At 37.8% G+C, this 17,414-nt stretch overlaps 2 protein-coding genes and 1 pseudogene across 3 annotated transcripts; 2 read left to right on the top strand and 1 right to left on the bottom strand.

Moving 5' to 3' along the window:
• Positions 1-5,248: 5,248 nt before the first annotated feature.
• On the bottom strand, positions 5,249-8,205 carry LOC146491097 (granzyme K-like). Its single transcript, XM_085152002.1, has 5 exons — positions 7,697-8,205; positions 7,413-7,554; positions 6,519-6,657; positions 6,038-6,307; positions 5,249-5,925 (listed from the first exon to the last, which is right to left on the bottom strand). Exons 1-5 carry the CDS (start codon positions 7,758-7,760, stop codon positions 5,776-5,778), a joined length of 765 nt encoding a protein of 254 aa, XP_085008128.1. The 5' UTR covers positions 7,761-8,205; the 3' UTR covers positions 5,249-5,775.
• Positions 8,206-10,338: 2,133 nt separating this feature from the next.
• Positions 10,339-13,526, top strand: LOC146491096 (granzyme-like protein 1; annotated as a pseudogene). Its single transcript, XR_014872474.1, has 5 exons — positions 10,339-10,739; positions 10,827-10,977; positions 11,077-11,209; positions 11,335-11,589; positions 11,696-13,526. The product of XR_014872474.1 is annotated as a granzyme-like protein 1 (transcript).
• A 44-nt stretch (positions 13,527-13,570) lies between these two features.
• LOC146491095 (mast cell protease 3-like) lies at positions 13,571-17,135 on the top strand. Its single transcript, XM_085151996.1, has 5 exons — positions 13,571-14,530; positions 14,608-14,755; positions 14,849-14,981; positions 15,098-15,343; positions 15,440-17,135. The coding sequence occupies exons 1-5, from the start codon at positions 14,473-14,475 to the stop codon at positions 15,614-15,616; spliced, it is 762 nt and encodes a 253-aa protein (XP_085008122.1). The 5' UTR covers positions 13,571-14,472; the 3' UTR covers positions 15,617-17,135.
• The last annotated feature ends 279 nt before the right edge of the window (positions 17,136-17,414 follow it).

Here is a 17,414-nt window from a genome sequence, read left to right as displayed (position 1 = left end):
TTCCCTTACTGTAACTGAACTGCTATTTGCCTATCGAGGTTTTGCATCTGATGTCATGCACACAGCACTCGGCTGCCCGCTATTGGACGTGATAACCATTAGCATTCACGTCCAATAACTAGTTATCACTTCCTTCTTGTTAGTTATCTTCTGCTGTGTTGGCTGCAGCAATCATCAAGGACAGAAAGTGAATCCTTTTTTTTTATCGCTTCTCTGCTGATGTAGATAAACAAAGATGAACAAAAAAACCCCGATTTGATATACCGGCATCAGATAAGTAGTTATCAGTTATTTGAATTTTGAGAATCATCAAAATACATTTCAAACAATTTTTGAACATTTACATTTTTTACATTTTAATTTTCTCTCTCTAATTTTTTCTTTCTCATCTTCTTCATCTGCCTCCTCAACCACTACTCTCCTCCTCATCGCCATCTCACTCCTAAACCAAAGTCAGGGTTCTGACATGAGAAAACCAAGAGGAAGAGGTTTATTTAATTTTGATTAGTTATCAGACATATGCCCTCCCGTCTCCAAAAGGCTAACAAGAAATAGCTAAACAACAGCACAATGTTGTAAGTAAACATTATGCTGGCTAACATTACACTCTAGCATCCTAACACTTTTAAATTACTTTCCCTCTGATCAACAGAGCACATGGCACTAGTGACTCTTTGCTTGTGCCATTTAATGACTGTAGAAAATATGGACGACTTATTAGCGCCCCAAAAATGAAGCCAAAACATCTCTATCGCCCCCTGGTGTCTAGCTGCAGTATAGGTCATAAACCCTGCCTCCTCTATGTTAGCGGCTGGGACTCTTTTTTTAAAGTCATTGGTGTCATTAAGCACATGTTAGGCAGGTGTCAAAGGAGCATGCTAAAAATAGCCTACTTCTACTAATTTAGATAGAAGAGAGAGGTTTGTGGTGGTGTGAGTCTCACAGTGTAACAGTAGAACAAAGTGTCAGAAAACAAGTAGAAATGAACCAGAGTGAAAAGGAGTAGTATAAGGGCTGGCAATGTGTGACAAAGTTATAATATGTTTAGGATGTCAGGAGGTCTTACTGTTTGGCTTAGATGTCCTGTGTGCATAAAAAATGCCATGCTGATGGAGTTATCGAACAGCTTAATGACTGAAACAGGAGATACAGCACCTTGTAATGGCTGTAAACCAGAGACACTATGAAACATCATCTCTGGTTTTCTTGGCAGAGTAATTAGGCCCGATCTACACAGCAACAGACTGCATTTCATTAATTTAGACATTGAAAAAACTGCAAAAATGTATTTTCTTCTAAATATTAAAGCTTCACAACTGTGAGTTCAGAGAAGTGCACTGAAGTTTGATTCTTATCTGGAAATTGTGGTTTCTGCCGTTCATCTAGTTTGCTGTATAAAGATAGTGACAAATGACCATGTCGAGCAGTTCCAAGGAACAGTATCATGGACTTGCATCAGCCTTCTTCAATTTTAGATGAACAAATTTAACAAAAACACTTTTTATGTGTTTGAAATGTGTTCACAAAATGTGAGACAAGATGGTGTCTCACCATCCAAATGAAAATGGTCCAAAAATAATTAAAAAAGGGAGAGAAGTCAACAGCTTTTGTTTTTATACAGTACACATGCAGTACCACTAGAGCTACAAGATTTTTGCTTATTATTGCACATTTAAACTTTTCTAAATCAAGTTATTTATTTACAAAAGTTTAAATGTGCAAACTTCAATCCACTGACAACGTTTCTAGTTATGGTCTGGAAATGAGTGAGAACTGAAATGACACCAACAGTGTTAATTGCATTAAAAACTGTGTTTTTGTCATTAGCTTAGCAGTTAATAGGAAACACGTCAGACTTAATGGTGTATTTAATTGATTCATTATGTCAGTCCTGGTGTTCCATAAATAATGAATGGGAAAAAAATTATTTAATATATCTATACTAACTTATTAAAGCAGGAATTACATGTGCCAATTAAAGATTCATTTTCTATTTTCTCAAGATTCAGTCATCAATTTTCATATCGACCATCAACCACTGCCTGTAAAGTAAAGACCAGGTGATGGCCAGCGGTACACCAGGAGCAAGCAAGGTATCGAGTCACTGATCCACCTCACCAGGATCTACAGTGAGGATATCAAGATGTAATTCAAGTGTGGCCAAATGATAGCAATTAGAGGGGAGGTGATCCAGACTGTAGGAGTGGAGCTACCAGAATGCAGATCAGCAGATATACAGGACAGGTGCAAGTGCCTGGATACTTATATCTGGTTCCTGTTGGCCTGTGGGAACCATGAGAAAGATGCTCGAAGGTCCATCAGCCAAACACAGTAGGTAAGGCAAGTGCTTTGATGCCAGTTAAACAGTAGAAATAAGATCCAAGCTAATGCATGCAAGAGGAAGAGGAAAAGGAACTGTCATGGACAATAAAGCCTCTACATGTGGAGTCTACCACATCCAACAGATTCCAAGTTACACACTGTGCAAAGGCGCGCCAGAGACTATTCAACATAAAGTAGCAGGATGTCAGAGCAACCTCGGACAGCGTCCCTGATAAGGATGGATGAATGGATATGTAATAATTATTTACAATCACAAAGTAAATAAGTGATCTTCAGTAATAAATAACTGATTAGTAAATAATGTATTACTTCTGTACTTGCTAAAGCCTCAATATTAGCAGCGACTTAAAGCCTAAAAAATGTAAAAACTCTACATGATCCCATTTTATTCATGCTCACCTACAGACACAAGTGAGAACAGTGTTTATTCATTGCTTTAATAATTAAATAGAAACTGTAATACATTTTCAATGAATTGATTTGGTCAAGCTGCTGTTACAGTGTGGTGCTGTGACAGGCAGGATGCAGGACTCAAAAGCAGGACTCAAGCACGAGGGAATAAATTCAAAAAGACAGCTTTTACTACTGGGAATACTCTTACACTAATACAGAAAATAAAACCAAAAACAAGAAACTAGGGACTCAAACCAAAAAACTAAGAAACTAGGGAACTAAACTGGGAACAGAGAAGTAGGAAATACAGGGCGCACAGAGGAAATACACAGAACATTGGGGTGGAGATAAATTGGAGTAAAATGCAGATATTTCAAAACAACTTTACTGGATCAACACGATTCTCAGGAAAAAAGACTTGTTAAATCTTACTTAAAGATTTGCTTTGACGCCCTGGGATTGTACTTGTGCTGTTAAATCGCTGTCAATACATTTTTTTAAATATTGCTTTCTTTAGTAAAACACAAGTGCACTTCTATAATGACTGAAATATACTTACGAATGACGGGACAATGTTTTTACACACATAATCAGAACCTAGCAAAAACCTTTTAACTATTCCATCTATTAGCATCGTACTCCACCATTATGCTATCAAACTGAGAATATAAAGTAAATATTAAGCAATGTGTTAATTATTGGACCAGTGGGGCAATAAATAAATATCAGGCAAAGTTTTACAATTAACAGCTATTCAGTTTCCATCTTGTCTACAGTTTCATGAGCCTTATTAATATGGATGACATTTCACTTTCAATCAGGTTTAATCAATAAACTTCTGAGGATGGTGAAATGGGGTAACTGTCTAAATACAGCTAAGTTTCATAACCGTGAGTCTGGAGAAGTGCTCTGAAGTTTAAATCTTATCTGGAAAATGTGGTTTCTGTGGTTCATTCAGTTTGCTATAGGATCTGAAGATAGTGACAACTGGCCACGTCAAACAGTTCCTAGGAACAGTATCATGGACTTGCATCTGACTTCTTCAATTGTAGATAATTAAATAATCAAAAACTCTAATTTCTAATTTCTGAAATGTATTCATTAAGTGTGAGACAAGACAAATGGTTCAAATAAAGAAATGAAGGAGAGAAGGAAACATATTTAGTGCACGTGCTGTAGCACCAGATCTAAAAAGCAATATTTTTTTACAATACTTACTGATAAAAAAGCGTAAACCAGCCAGATCCAATCTACCAACTTCTCACCAACAAGTGAGAAGTCAAATGAGCATTTATTAGATAAAAAAAAAAACTGGATGATTGGTTGGTTGCTGCTAATAGACTTAAATTAGTTTATGTATTATTTTATGACAACGCACAGACGTCCGAGCTCCATGTTGTTGTTAAGCTTAATGTAGGGATGCTTTACAAACATTCAGAGATCAACTTACACACTTGCTTTACTTCTCTGGGACTGCTTGCTCAGAGATGAAATGCCGGTTTGGCAGCACGTCCAGATGAACAGCTTTTTGGGTTTGACAGTAGTTACTGTAATTCTCTGATTAAAATGAGGAGACAATAGTTCACAATTTAGAAATGTTCCTTAAATGAAGAGAGGAGTCAGATCTTATGCTGAGATAATGAACAGTGGATGGACAAAACAAAGTAATCACTTGACTGATTCTTGAATGTATATCGGGAGGAGCTATTATCACCTTTCGCCTTGGTGTTACAGGAGTTAAAGCAAAGAAATTATTGGAGAGTCAGCCACAAATCTCAAATAAACAATCAACTAAGGTCTGGCTTAAAAGACATAAACAGCGGAATATCATCAGCATAGAAATAAGAAACACCGGAAAAGAATGGAATAATGCTGAAGGTAGCATGTAAAAGAAAAATAAGAATAGACCAAGGACTGAACTTTGTGGAACACCACAGGTTAGAGAAGCAGTGCTAGAGAACGTGTTCACCCTAACAGAGAATCTTCTTTCAGAAAAATAGGAGGAAAACCAGGGTAGCGCTTAACCAGTGATGCCAGACAAAACCTTGAGGCTATAAAGCAAAATATTTTGGTGTAACGTTATTAATGGAAACATTATATCATTGATGCACCTGTTGATTCTGTGAAATGTTCAAATTAATTGTGTGGGGGTTTTTTATGATCGCAATTTAAAAACACACACAATCACACAATGTATTACCTATGAGACAGTGTGATAAAAAAAAAAAAAAAAAAAACCCCACTGCTATATTTTATTTGAAAATGTAAGAGAAGCAAAGTGATTTTTACTTCTTCAAATATGTAAATAAATAAGCCACAAAGGGCTCGTTTGACAAAGAACAAATCAAGAGTGTGGCCTTAATGCCTTTTTAGGCAGGTTTCTTAGGCTTAAAAGACATTTAATTTGGTTAAAAATGAAGGACTAAATTACCAATTTTTGATAAAGATTTCTTAAATTAAGATTAAGATTTAGTGATGTGAGAATTAGAAGTTCCTGTAAAAACATGACACTTTGAGAGAATTGCAGTACAAACAATGAGACACACAGAAGGAAATATATCTTTACTTCAGCTTTATTAGAAAGTAGGAAAAGTAGAAAGTAAAAATACAGCAAAAATATTGTTTTGTATCAGTTTTTTTTGTGGGGTCTTTGGTGGTGTCAAGTAAAAATACTGAACAAAACTAAACAAGAAAACATATTTAAAAATTTATCTTTATCAAAAACTCTGTTCAAAATCCTCATATTCATTTACTGGACATAGTGAATGTGTCTGGGGGACAGACTGGACAGTCTCACTGTTATTTTACTTTTGTGTGTGCATAAACAGACTAACCACGGACTGCTATGTGCACAGTCTGTAACAATTAGAGCAAGCCAGCAGTGACAAAGATTCCATAAAATATAACATAATCAATGAGATAATAAAATGATGCTGGTCAAGTGAAAGGTATGAAGTGATAGCTCAGCCGATTAAACATCATAAAAGCATAAAACATTGTCATCTTGATTAGCTTATGTGGACTGATGCCTGATGACTTTTAAGACTTCATTGTTTCTTTGATCCACTTGAGTTGTCTCTTTGAGAGAAACGAGTAGATTCCGGGCTTGTAAATGTTCCCACAACCGTCTCCAAAAGAAGTAACTCCAACCAGATGAAAGCCGCACAGCAGTGGGCCTCCGGAATCCCCCTGCAGCAAGTACATATGCACTGTAGACCTTTTTTCTCACTTACAGGTGTCAAAACATCAAAATGGTGCTGAGGTCAATGATTACATGCTCATATACATTCTTAATACTTACTTGACAGGTATCCGCTGCTTTTTTGCCATTTGAACCAGCACATACCATGTCACTAGTGATTAAAGGTGCGTAGTTGTAATATTCACAAGAGTTACACTTATGTCTGCCGATCACAGTCACGCGGACAGACTTGAGAACATCCGAGATGTGGTTCTCTTCAGTTACTCCCCATCCAGCAACCAGACACTTGGTGCCATCTGGAGGGTCTTTGACAATTTTGCCCAATTGGAGCCATTTTACTGACTTGGTTGTATTTACTGGTTCCTTAAGCTGAGAAAGAGTTGAAAAGAAATGTTACATTTTGACAGTGACTATCTATATGTTACAGATTTGGCTTTAAAGTAAGTATATCTGTGATACTGTGATAAAGTCTGGGTCACTATAATAATTCATATATTTTGTTTGGAAAATGGGAAACAAACTTATTTTCATTGTTGTATCTTTGCTTGACCGGCTACTGGACACTGAATTTTCAGCTTACCTTGAGCAGCATGAGGTCATTGCCCACAATATGATTGAAATAGTTAGGATGAGCAAAATGTTTCTCAACCTCTCGGACCTGCCTCGACTCTTCTTCCTCTTTGACGATGGAGTGCGCTCCCAGGATCGCCTTGCTCATTCTGCAAAAGAAAAACTCAGTGTAGTGATGACACTTCACTTACATAAAAAGATCAGGAGTGTGTAAAACTGTTCAAATCATAGTTGTGTATTATTACATACGCCTGGGCTATGGCTGTTACTGAGCCTGAGATGGACCTGCATGACACTTTCCTCCAACTGAGTAACAAACTTCAACATTATTAAATGTTATAGATGAAAATTTATTTTTCTCTACTTGAAGGAGGGCAGGATGTAATCAGTTCGTTGTGTTTGTTTGTCTGTTTGCTAGTTTTCAAGCGTTGTGTGATGTCAGATACCAATAACAACTCAAGCTGATTTCATGTTGGTGAAAATCAGGTCAAAGCCACATTAAACTTTAAATTGCCCACAATTGTTTATGGATTATCTTCAAACGTCTTAGGGGACATGAGTACCTAGTTTGGCTATGCATTTGACCTTGACCTTCACTGTTAGCACCCAAGGTCAAAGCATGGAGAGAGAGCTGTACAACACACTTATTATTTTTTCACTACAAGATCCTATGACATCACAATAAGTAAAAACAACTGTAGTATGTAATTTTCAAGGTCAAAGGTTTAAAGGTCGTGTTCTTATAAAAGCATGAAACATTTTAGTGCAGCCCCTGCCTGTCAGGAGGAGTTATGCTGAGTAAGAAAAAATATCAGTTAGCATTACACTTCACATCTCCTGTTAAAAATAAATACTGCAATATTTTGATTTGGAAATTTAGGAAAAGTGAACCTCAGATTCTTACCCAGTGCAGTGAGCAGCTGTCAGGACCCATTGTGGGTGGATTAATGTCCCCCCACACATAGATTTCTTACTTGTCAAATAAGCCATGAAGGGCAGTGAGTGTGGCTTAACTTCCTTCCCTCCAATAATCTCAGAACCATGACCTAAAACAACAAAAAATATCCAGCCACATAAGAAAATCAGCAGATTTTTAAGTCAAGAACAGATGAGTGAGCACAAATCCTAGCCCAACTGCTTTACTGAGAGATATCAGTAATGTAAACTAAAGTACAAAACATCAATCACCTGACTGGATGATGGAAAGAAGCATGAACAAGATGAAAACACTGAAATTCCTCAGGCACAACATGTCGTCTCAACTCTCGCTGAGCAGATGTTGAATTCACTGAAGTCCACTGTGATGCACAGCTTTATACACTGAGCAGACACACACACACACACACACACACACACACACACACACACACACACAGCCAGAAGTGCTCTTAATGTGTTATTACAATCATCAGTAGTTTTGAAAATAAAAAATATAATTTGCCAATTTGCTCACATGTTAATCATATGTGCTTTTTAATAATAATCATTAATTTTCTAGTTTTACCAGTATTACTGTGAACTGGGTTGAAGCCACACAGTGCCCACAAAATATACCAGAGATCACCACCTAGTGGTTTAATGTGAATATTGAGTGTCAGTGACACAGTGAGGCTAGGATCATAAAAGCAAAGATATTTGATTGATTGTTAAATATCTGTGACGGCTGTGTCTGATTTACAGTGATTTTGAGACATTGAGATTTTGAGACTTAAAAGATTTTGAGACATTAATAACCTGTTGGATTCACTGAAAAGGCTGAAGAGTCGGTGACTGAAAGCTGCGAGCAGAAGTATTTATAAGAGTTTTACTTTCAGGTGGAGAATATTTAAATGAGTCAGGCAAATGTGAATTGAAAAGTCTATGACACAAAGTTTCTTGCAAGCTGCACAAAATTTAACATGAAAAAAACAATCCTGTATTCAGCCTGCAGTGGCTGTGATAGCTGCTAATAGAAGAGTTTATTTTTAGGAGGCGAGATGTTATCAGAACGAGAGAGAATTCACTGTATTGAAACTCTTCACTCAGTCTTCATGCCGAGTGTGTCGGTGAGCCCACTCTTTGCTCCTCACTAACTATGTTTTCATGAAACAGAGCAGAAATAAACCGAGCTCAGCTTCTTTTTCTCAGCAGTGCGCACACAGCGAGCGGCTACTCTCTGCTGAATCTGTAATCAATACTGTTACTGTGTTAGATTAATGCCTGAATGTTGCCACACCCATGTGGCATGGTAACATTATATCAAAACATACTGATTTTCCTTCAGCCTCCTCTCACTTATCGGAACTGCCTATTTTCAGAGATTACCACTGGACTGAAACCCGAGTTTACACTGGATTATTTTGGTCAGAAGGCCTGAATTTTGCAGCACTTTATTCCTACCTCTGTGCTTACGTTGAGTGTTTGGAACCAGCAAAAGCATCTGGTCTGCTGACCTGAGAGAATGAGGCAGGACATAAGGGTGTAGCAGGTCAGACAGATAAAACAGGGGCACAGCCATTAATAGGAGATAGGAGGCGATTTTGGAACACGGCCATTGTCTCAGTCTCCTTTGTCACGTTCTTCCTCTGTCCTCCCCTGTGTGGTTTCCAGAAAAATCCTTAAGTCTTTATGCAGTCCTTTCTATATGTCGACAATACACACCACACTTTTACTTTTAAGCACTTTTAATTTTAAAAGGCTTCTTTTTCAGTTTTCCACCAATAAATCTTGAAGTTGACCTTGAAGACAGTCAACGGTGGATGTGAGCTAAATTTTAATGCTTTGTTAAGATGACCCCGCTCTACACCCCTACAACGTTTTAACAGAATTCATTCGACACTTTTTGAGCTATATGTTTGCAGAGAGTATGGCATGCATACGCTACCACAATTTCTTGGTAAAACTATACATGGCAAAAAAGCCCACAAGAATTCAATGCAGCACATGGCCTCTGTGCAGAACACCAGAGGTGATGTATACCAATGATTTCTAATCACCGAATACTCTGCGGTCTATGATGCATATCGTATAGCCTCATTAGTAATCAGATATCGTCCGTGGTGATGCACACCACCTCTCAGTGATTAATTCTTCAGTTAATGAGAAAAACCACTTTGCTCTCAGTAAACATAAAGTTCCATGTGAGTTTATCATTCTTAACATGTTTGCTGTGTGCTCACCACTACTGTTAGCATCAGTAGGTCCTAAAGATAAAATGGCCATTCGTTGTGTTTAAACCCTCCTAACGACGCTCCTTTCCCTCGTTGTTTATCTTCTCTCTGTATCGTATCATGCTTGTTGGTGTCCATCTTTGTTTTGGTATTGCATGGACAACAACATGGTAGCGACTACCCAGAATGTATTGCTATTACAGAATTCCATTTCATATTATTTATATCTTCCTAACACTTCCTGATTCATTATATTCACCGTCCTCCATCCATTCGCCTCCCTCTCTCTCGTTTTCACACATCCATCAGCTCCTCACAGTGCTCCTCCCATCTTCTCCACACACTCTCTTCACTTGTTGGAACATTTCAATTTTGATCCTGAATCTTCCTGCACATCCTTTCCAGTCTTCAATTTCCAGCTTCAAACTCATGATTCTGTCCAAAACTCTCTTTACCGCCAAAGCACTATTCACATATTATTCATTCAAGAGACCAAGCTCCATACAGGAGGGCACTACGACTCTTCTGTAGGAGAACCCTCGCTCCATAAACAGTTCACACAGTGGAAGAAATGGCCCCAAGGAGGCGCTAAATGAAAAGGCATCTCCTTCCTGTTTTTATATTGCTGGTGGACAGATTATGAGCCAAGTACCATAATGTTATTAGTCTTGGTTCAAGTATGAAATCAGTAACTCGGTGGGATATTGTTGTTTTGAGCTTTAACAGTGGTGCAAAAATGTTTCAACAACCCAGCTTTTTGAAGGTTTAGACATGCCTGCTTGGTACAAAAGTTGTGGTGTGAGAGATCGTGAGAAACTTGCAACCATTAAACAGCCCGTGTGTTTCAGGATGATGGGGTAGTGTAATAATGATGAACAAGATAATGCAAAGATAATACAAGTGCCCAAAAAACCAGGATGCGGTTAGAAGTCAAAATGTGATCATCAGATTTGACAAAGCAACAGCTGTATAAAAGATCCACTTCACACTTGTGCCAACACAACTTCACCTTTTTGCTGGCATCATGCTCAGTCTGCAAAAAATCCTGCTCCTCCATGTTCTGGCATGTCTCGGACGACTCGGTAAGAACTGCAAGTCTTTCTTATTGTCCTCTGACCATTTAATGGAACGTTAACTTCATTTTGGTTTCCTTTATTTTACTTTTTCAGCACATGGAAGTGACATCATACATGGTAAAAAAGCCCCAGAGAACTCCATGCAGTACATGGCCTCTTTGCAGAACAAGGAAGGTGAACATGTTTGTGGAGGATTTCTCATCACTGAGGACTTTGTAGTCTCAGCTGCACACTGTAATGACCCGTGAGTAATCAAACATCTTCTGCTTCTGCTTCTCTGACTCATGTCATTAAAACACATTTAGAAAATGTATTGATTACCTCTCATTGATTACTCTTTCAGGACCCTCACACACGTTGTTCTCAGGAACCACAATCTCAAGAATGGCAATCATCAAAAAATAAGGATTGAAAACAAAACCATCCATGAAAATTATAAAGGTGTTGGACATGGTAATGACATCATGCTGATTAAAGTAAGTACATGCTCATGTTCACAACAGTTTCACATGACGTGTTTGTGGTTTTATTATTCAGATTATATCTAAAGAACTATCGTATGAACACAGATATATTTTTTTACTTCATGTTGTGTCTCCAGCTGTCTGAGAAAGTTAAACTGGGCCACGGAGTACAAATAATTCAAATTCGACATGCTGAAATAAACCTATAAGAAAACCAAGTGTGTCAGGTGGCTGGATGGGGAAAAAATAAGACTGATGGTGAATCTGTTGATGAGCTGATGGTGGTGGACGTGTCTGTCATTGACAAACAAGTCTGTAAAGAACAATGGTGTGGTCTTCCAGACAACGTTATCTGTGCAGGTGGATATAAAACAACCGAAGGATTCTGTCAGGTATGTGTTCTGTCCTTTCAGTTTAAACAGGTTTCATGTTCACAAATCTTAAAAACATAAACACAATGAGTATAAACTGATCAATTAAAATTCTTCCTCCTCACAGGGAGATTCTGGTGGTCCTCTGGTGTGTCATGGGTTTGCTGTTGGTGTTGTTTCTTTCAACTACAATAGTAACTGCAGTTACCCCAATAAACCCAACGTCTATACGGACATCTCAAAATACCGTCGGTGGATCGACGAGGTTCTGGAAAAAAAAAGATTGAGTAAAGTAATTTAAGTAAAAAATTTACTTCAAGTTTTTCTTTTCACTATTGAAATGTGAGAATTTCTGATTCTTTCATCGGTTTAACCAAAAACAAAAATGCAAACATTATCCCACACTCGATTTGTCATTTCTTTCTGTAACAGCCAAAAGGCTGAATTTTTTATATTATTTCTGCATTTGTAGTGGTTCACGCTTCAGTTTGCCTGTGACAAAAGACATATTTGAATCCTTGTATGTTTTTTTGCTTCTCAAAATTTTGATTCTGTTTTTTCCAATTAAACTGAAGTTCAGTGTCAAAAGAAGTAATCAAATTCAGACTTGATTTTTTTTTTAAGCCTCCAGGCGTTACCATGGATACAGGCTAATGACTGTAGAGCCACATTCTTCTAGCAGAAAATGAGAAAATATGTTTCATAACATTTCATTTTTTATATTCCTTGTTTGTTGCTCTATGAATGATGAACAGAAGCGTACTACAGTAAAGCTCAAAAACATGCTGGGTTCAGGGAATGACTACTTTTTGGTATTTAAGTAATATGAGGATTCTGTCGGTTTACTGTCGGCTCCAACATGTGCTTGATGCAGATTCTGTTTGTTTTTGTGTTAAATGCATTACACAATACTTGTCCTAGCTCTCACAAGTCACCACCCGATGTTTGTGGAGAGGGGTGATTATTGGCAAAAAGACATAAGATTTGAGGGTAATAGTAGAATGACCCGGTTTGCAGTGGCTTGAATTTTTTTTAATACTGCACACACCTGTGCTGGAAGTTTTTATCAAACATTTTAATAACTTCATCTACTGAAACAGCATGCTCTAGTGGTTCAACAGAGACCCATACAAATCTTCCTCTGAGCTTCAGTGCAGGGCAATGAGGCTCAAACAACAACACACTAGATTTCATTTATGTGCACTATATCTTACTACAGCTGCAGTACAGATTTATGAGGATGAGGATAATGAATAATAAATTCACATTAATGCTGCAGACGCTGAATGAATGATAATTCAACAGATGAAAAGCTCTGTGAGTGCACGTGCAGTTCTACTAACCACAGTAATAGCTTCTTAACTGTGAGCGTAGAGCATCGACTCTTAATCTAAAACACAAAGGCAAATAAGTATATAATATTACACAGTATACGCAAACATAGACACACCTACTGGCAGCAGGTAACTGATTTAACAAAAGAAGATAAAATAATGTCAAAAGAACACTTTAATCATAAGTGGGATAATAAGTGATCCCCTTTAACTGATTTTTAGTTTTAGTTTTTCCTCTGATTTATCATTCCGATAATTAAATTAAAAGCAATCCTTATTTATTTATTAAAGTGATTTTGTTTGTTTGTACTAATCCGATCATGTTTCACCCCTGGTGGTAGTTAAACAGATATGTTTAATATGTCTGTGTAGCTAGACACTGTGGTTTCAGCGACCCAGTTCATGGTGCCAAGCCAACGTGTCAATTCACGTTTAGATGCAAACAGAGGAAATGTGGAACAAAACTGAGAGAGGCGATTGGAAACCGCAGACAGACACTTAAAGCATTTTATTACTTGTTTCTCTTTTTCCATATCAGTCTCATCACTCCTCTTACATCAATGAAAAAAGAAAAGTCAGCTTATTTACTGTAACTGGATCAGTATCCGAAATTTAACAAACTTATTCTGGAAAAAAAGTGTTGTTGTTTTTTTCAATCAGTGTAGTTTCTCCTTATAGTCACTGTTAAATATCCCAATTCTTTGATCTTTGGGCTGAAGGAAGAACAACACTCGGTGTATAAATGCTTAATCAACAATCTCTTTATTCCACACAATTCTCATTCTTCCATACAACACTTTGACCATAAATGCCCGGACGGGAGTTGTGGACAGGAGGGTGTCCACCAGATCTCGAAGTGTCTGAATGTTTCTCACATTCTTATAGCTTAAGCCCCCCTCCAAAGTCATAAAACCTAAACATCCACATTCTTTCTCTTTCAGTTAGCCTCAGTTATGACCTTGGCTTCCTGTGCGGCATGTTCTGTTCTTTCTAATCAGACAAATAAGGCCATGATTCTCTGAAAACAGTATTTCTTATAAATCAGCAGCATCATAAAACAGTGTAAGGATTTCACAATCTTTAATCCAAGGCATAATGTGACCTATAGCCGTATAATGACTCAACAATTCTTGTATTAGAAGTATAAGGTGGCATAAGATAGTATAATAATCTCACATTAGAAACAAGGAAATGAAAACCCTAACAAATGTTTTTAAATTGACTTAAAGATTTTTAAGTCAATTTATTTCTATTTCAGAAGAAAAGGAGGCCCAAAAAGGTGCCCAATGAACCGAATCAGGAAGCTGAAAAGTCTTAAATCACAAAAGTTGATCTGAAATTGAGCCTCAAATGGTGATAAAGAAAGAAAAATAATGTGAATATATGTGTTGGACACTAAAATAAATATATACACACACTCGCAAAATTATAAATGTGTTTTATATTGATAATGAAAGATTATCTATGTATGTGTAGCTTACCTTGTAACCATACAGGATGTGGTTAATAGTCACTGAAGCAAGCTGCAGCATAAAAGGGTCAACGTGACACATGGTGTTTTGATGGCATCATGCACGCTCTGCAGAAACTTCTGTTCTTCCATGTCTTCACATGTCTCAGACAAGCTGGTAAGAATTAATCATCAATTATCATTCTCTGACTATCTGTCGGGAGCATCAACTTGTTTTTTTTTTCCTCTTTGGAGGACATGGGAGTGACATCATAAAGGGTAAAAAGGCTCCAGAGAACTCATTGCTGTACATGGCCTCAGTGCAGAGCAGCACTGGTCATGTATGTGGAGGATTTCTCATCACTGCAGACTTTGTGCTCACTGCTGCACACTGCGCCAAAGAGTAAGTCATTATTCTTTTTCAGTGGCAGAATCTGACTGACAGCATTTAAAACTGGTTTAGAGAGTGTATTGATTACAACGATTACTGTTCCAGCAATCCCACGCACGTTGTTCTCGCCACTCACAATCTCAAGAAGTCCCATCAAGAAAAAATAACAATTAAAAAGAAATTCAAGCCCAACTTTTATCAAACGGCTTGGCACGGTGATGACATCATGCTCCTTAAAGTATGTATGAACTAAACTAATACTGAAACATTAAAGGTTTAAGGTGATATCATTTTGTGATCTAATTATTTACACTGCATAACAGTGCGAGCATTTCTAATGCTAACTGTCTCCAGCTTTCCAGGAAAGTTCAACTAAACAAGAGAGTAAAAATAATTCCACTGCCATCTGCTAAAGTACAACTAAGAAAAAATGAAGTGTGTCAGGTGTCTGGATGGGGAACTGCTGGTGAAACTGTTAATGAGCTGAGAGTGGTGGATGTGCCTGTCATCAACAAAAGGGTGTGTAAGGAACTGTGGCCTGGTCTTCCTGCTAATGTAATCTGCGCAGGTGGTTATGGCACAGACAAAGGGTTCTGTCAGGTATGTTTCCCGTCCAATCACTGACGTTGTAATTTGGCCTCTTATCAAAAACTGAAATTTAAAAAGACAACTCAAAAGTCTTCCTCCTCCTCACAGGGTGATTCAGGCGGCCCGCTGGTGTGCAAAGGAATCGCTGTTGGTGTCGTTTCCTTCAACAAAAGCAGAAACTGTGACTATCCTGATGTACCCAACGTTTTTACAGACATCTCAAAATACCGCCTGTGGATCAAATCAATTCTAAAAAACCCAAATAGTGATAAACAAAACCCATAAAGTTTTGGTTTTGCATTATTAAAATGTAAACACGGTGCTGGCGATCGCTTCATCGGAGGAACCAAAAACAGAAATAAAAATATCTCGCAGTCCAAATTTCGTCTGTAATATTGTCGTGAGAAGGTAAAAATTTTCCCTAAAAAATAACAACTAAAATTCTAAAGAGAATAATTCTGTCATATGATCACTGCTACAGTTTGCTGTTCCCACATGACTGAAGTAACACAATCGGTGTGAGTCGGTGAGAGCGGGAGTGACCACACCCAGTGTTACCCCAGGAGGGCATGCAGCAACAATCATGTGGGTCTAAATAAAAGTATCAAAGGTGTTTCCCTCCCCGTGTGACCACTAACAACAGTACATCATAGTAGCTGAAAGAATCAGAATCAGGTTATATACTATCACTGTAGTCTAATAGTGACAAAAAAGGAAACGTTATCTTTTGTCTCTTTGTCTGTTTATTTACTCATTTCATTAGTGTTATTTCCTTTATTGCAGTATGTGTGTAATGTGTATAAGCTGACAGGCAGGAGGAAAAAGAAAGAAAAAGAAATGGGAAGAAAAAAAGAGAAAACATAATAAAGGGATAGCGCACAGATAGAAAAGTGCAAAGGATCTGCACCTGTAAGAAAAACACAAAATCAGACAGAACCTGGGACAGAAGAAATCACCCCGTCATGAGCCGAGCACCCTGCACTCCAGCTGTCTGCTATCAGATGGGTCTCAAAGACAGTATAAGCTTCAGCAGCATAAAATGTTGAAATGGCGCCTTTTAGTGGCAGAAAAGCAGACAACAACTAAACAGCTTGCTCTGGCCGTGTCTGCATGATAATGAGACTTATGCCAGACCTCTGGGTGCTCTGGTTTCCTCCCACAGTCCAAATTCAATTCAATTACATTTTTTATAGCAACAAATCATAACAATAAACACCTCATGGTGAAGACTGTACAGTAATTGAGACAATTCGATGACCCTCGATGGGCAAGCACTTAGTGACAGTGAGAAGGAAAACTCCCTTTTAACAGGAAGAAACCTCCAACAGAACCAGGCTCAGGGAGGGGGAGGGGGCTGTCTGGTTGGGGGTGAAGGGAGGAAGACAGGACAGAGACACGCTGTAGAAGAGAGCGAGATTAATACTAAGTACTGATTAAATGCAGAGAGGTGTGTAAACACAAAGTGATAAGACACAAACCTAAAACTAACTGGGCGTGGCTCCTCAATAAGCAGCAGCTGCGCCTGTAATCTGCTGTCACTAAATGAGTCAGTGTAGCTGCACAGATATTACTCAAACATCAGCATTCAAATTATAGCACTTCACTGCTACAAGGCCAACTGACGTTGTGGAGTACATGTTAATAAATTCAATTTTTTTTATGAGAGAGTCACAGATATTTTTGATTACATATCTTTAGTTTCTACACTTCCCAGTTTTCCGATATTTTTCCACTGTGTCTGCTATAAAATGTTCCATCATTACAGCTCAAAAATGCTGTTACATCCTGTTATTTGGGTTGTTAGTCCTTTTTAGTGTTCATCTCTAACCACCTTGTAAACCACCTGTAAACTGAGGGAAAAGGCATGTTAAAGATGTTAAGATTGCTACAAAATATCTTTCTTCTTTACTTAGAACTTTTAGTCAGACAAAAGGATTTTTAAAAAAATGTTTTAGTATGAACTGTCTCTACTACATATTTGTATTTCTTGCCATTTATGGTTGTGGTTGCTATTTTATTATGGTTGCATTTGCAACCTGGGTTACATTAAAACCTGCTAAATGTTGTGTTGCTATATTTTTTC

The sequence above is a fragment of the Neolamprologus multifasciatus genome, chromosome 23 (genome assembly GCF_963576455.1).
Source record: "Neolamprologus multifasciatus chromosome 23, fNeoMul1.2, whole genome shotgun sequence".
Classification (NCBI taxonomy): Eukaryota; Metazoa; Chordata; class Actinopteri; order Cichliformes; family Cichlidae; genus Neolamprologus; species Neolamprologus multifasciatus.
The sequence above is the reverse complement of the archived record's forward strand: the minus strand, read 5'-3'. Positions and strand labels throughout refer to the sequence as shown.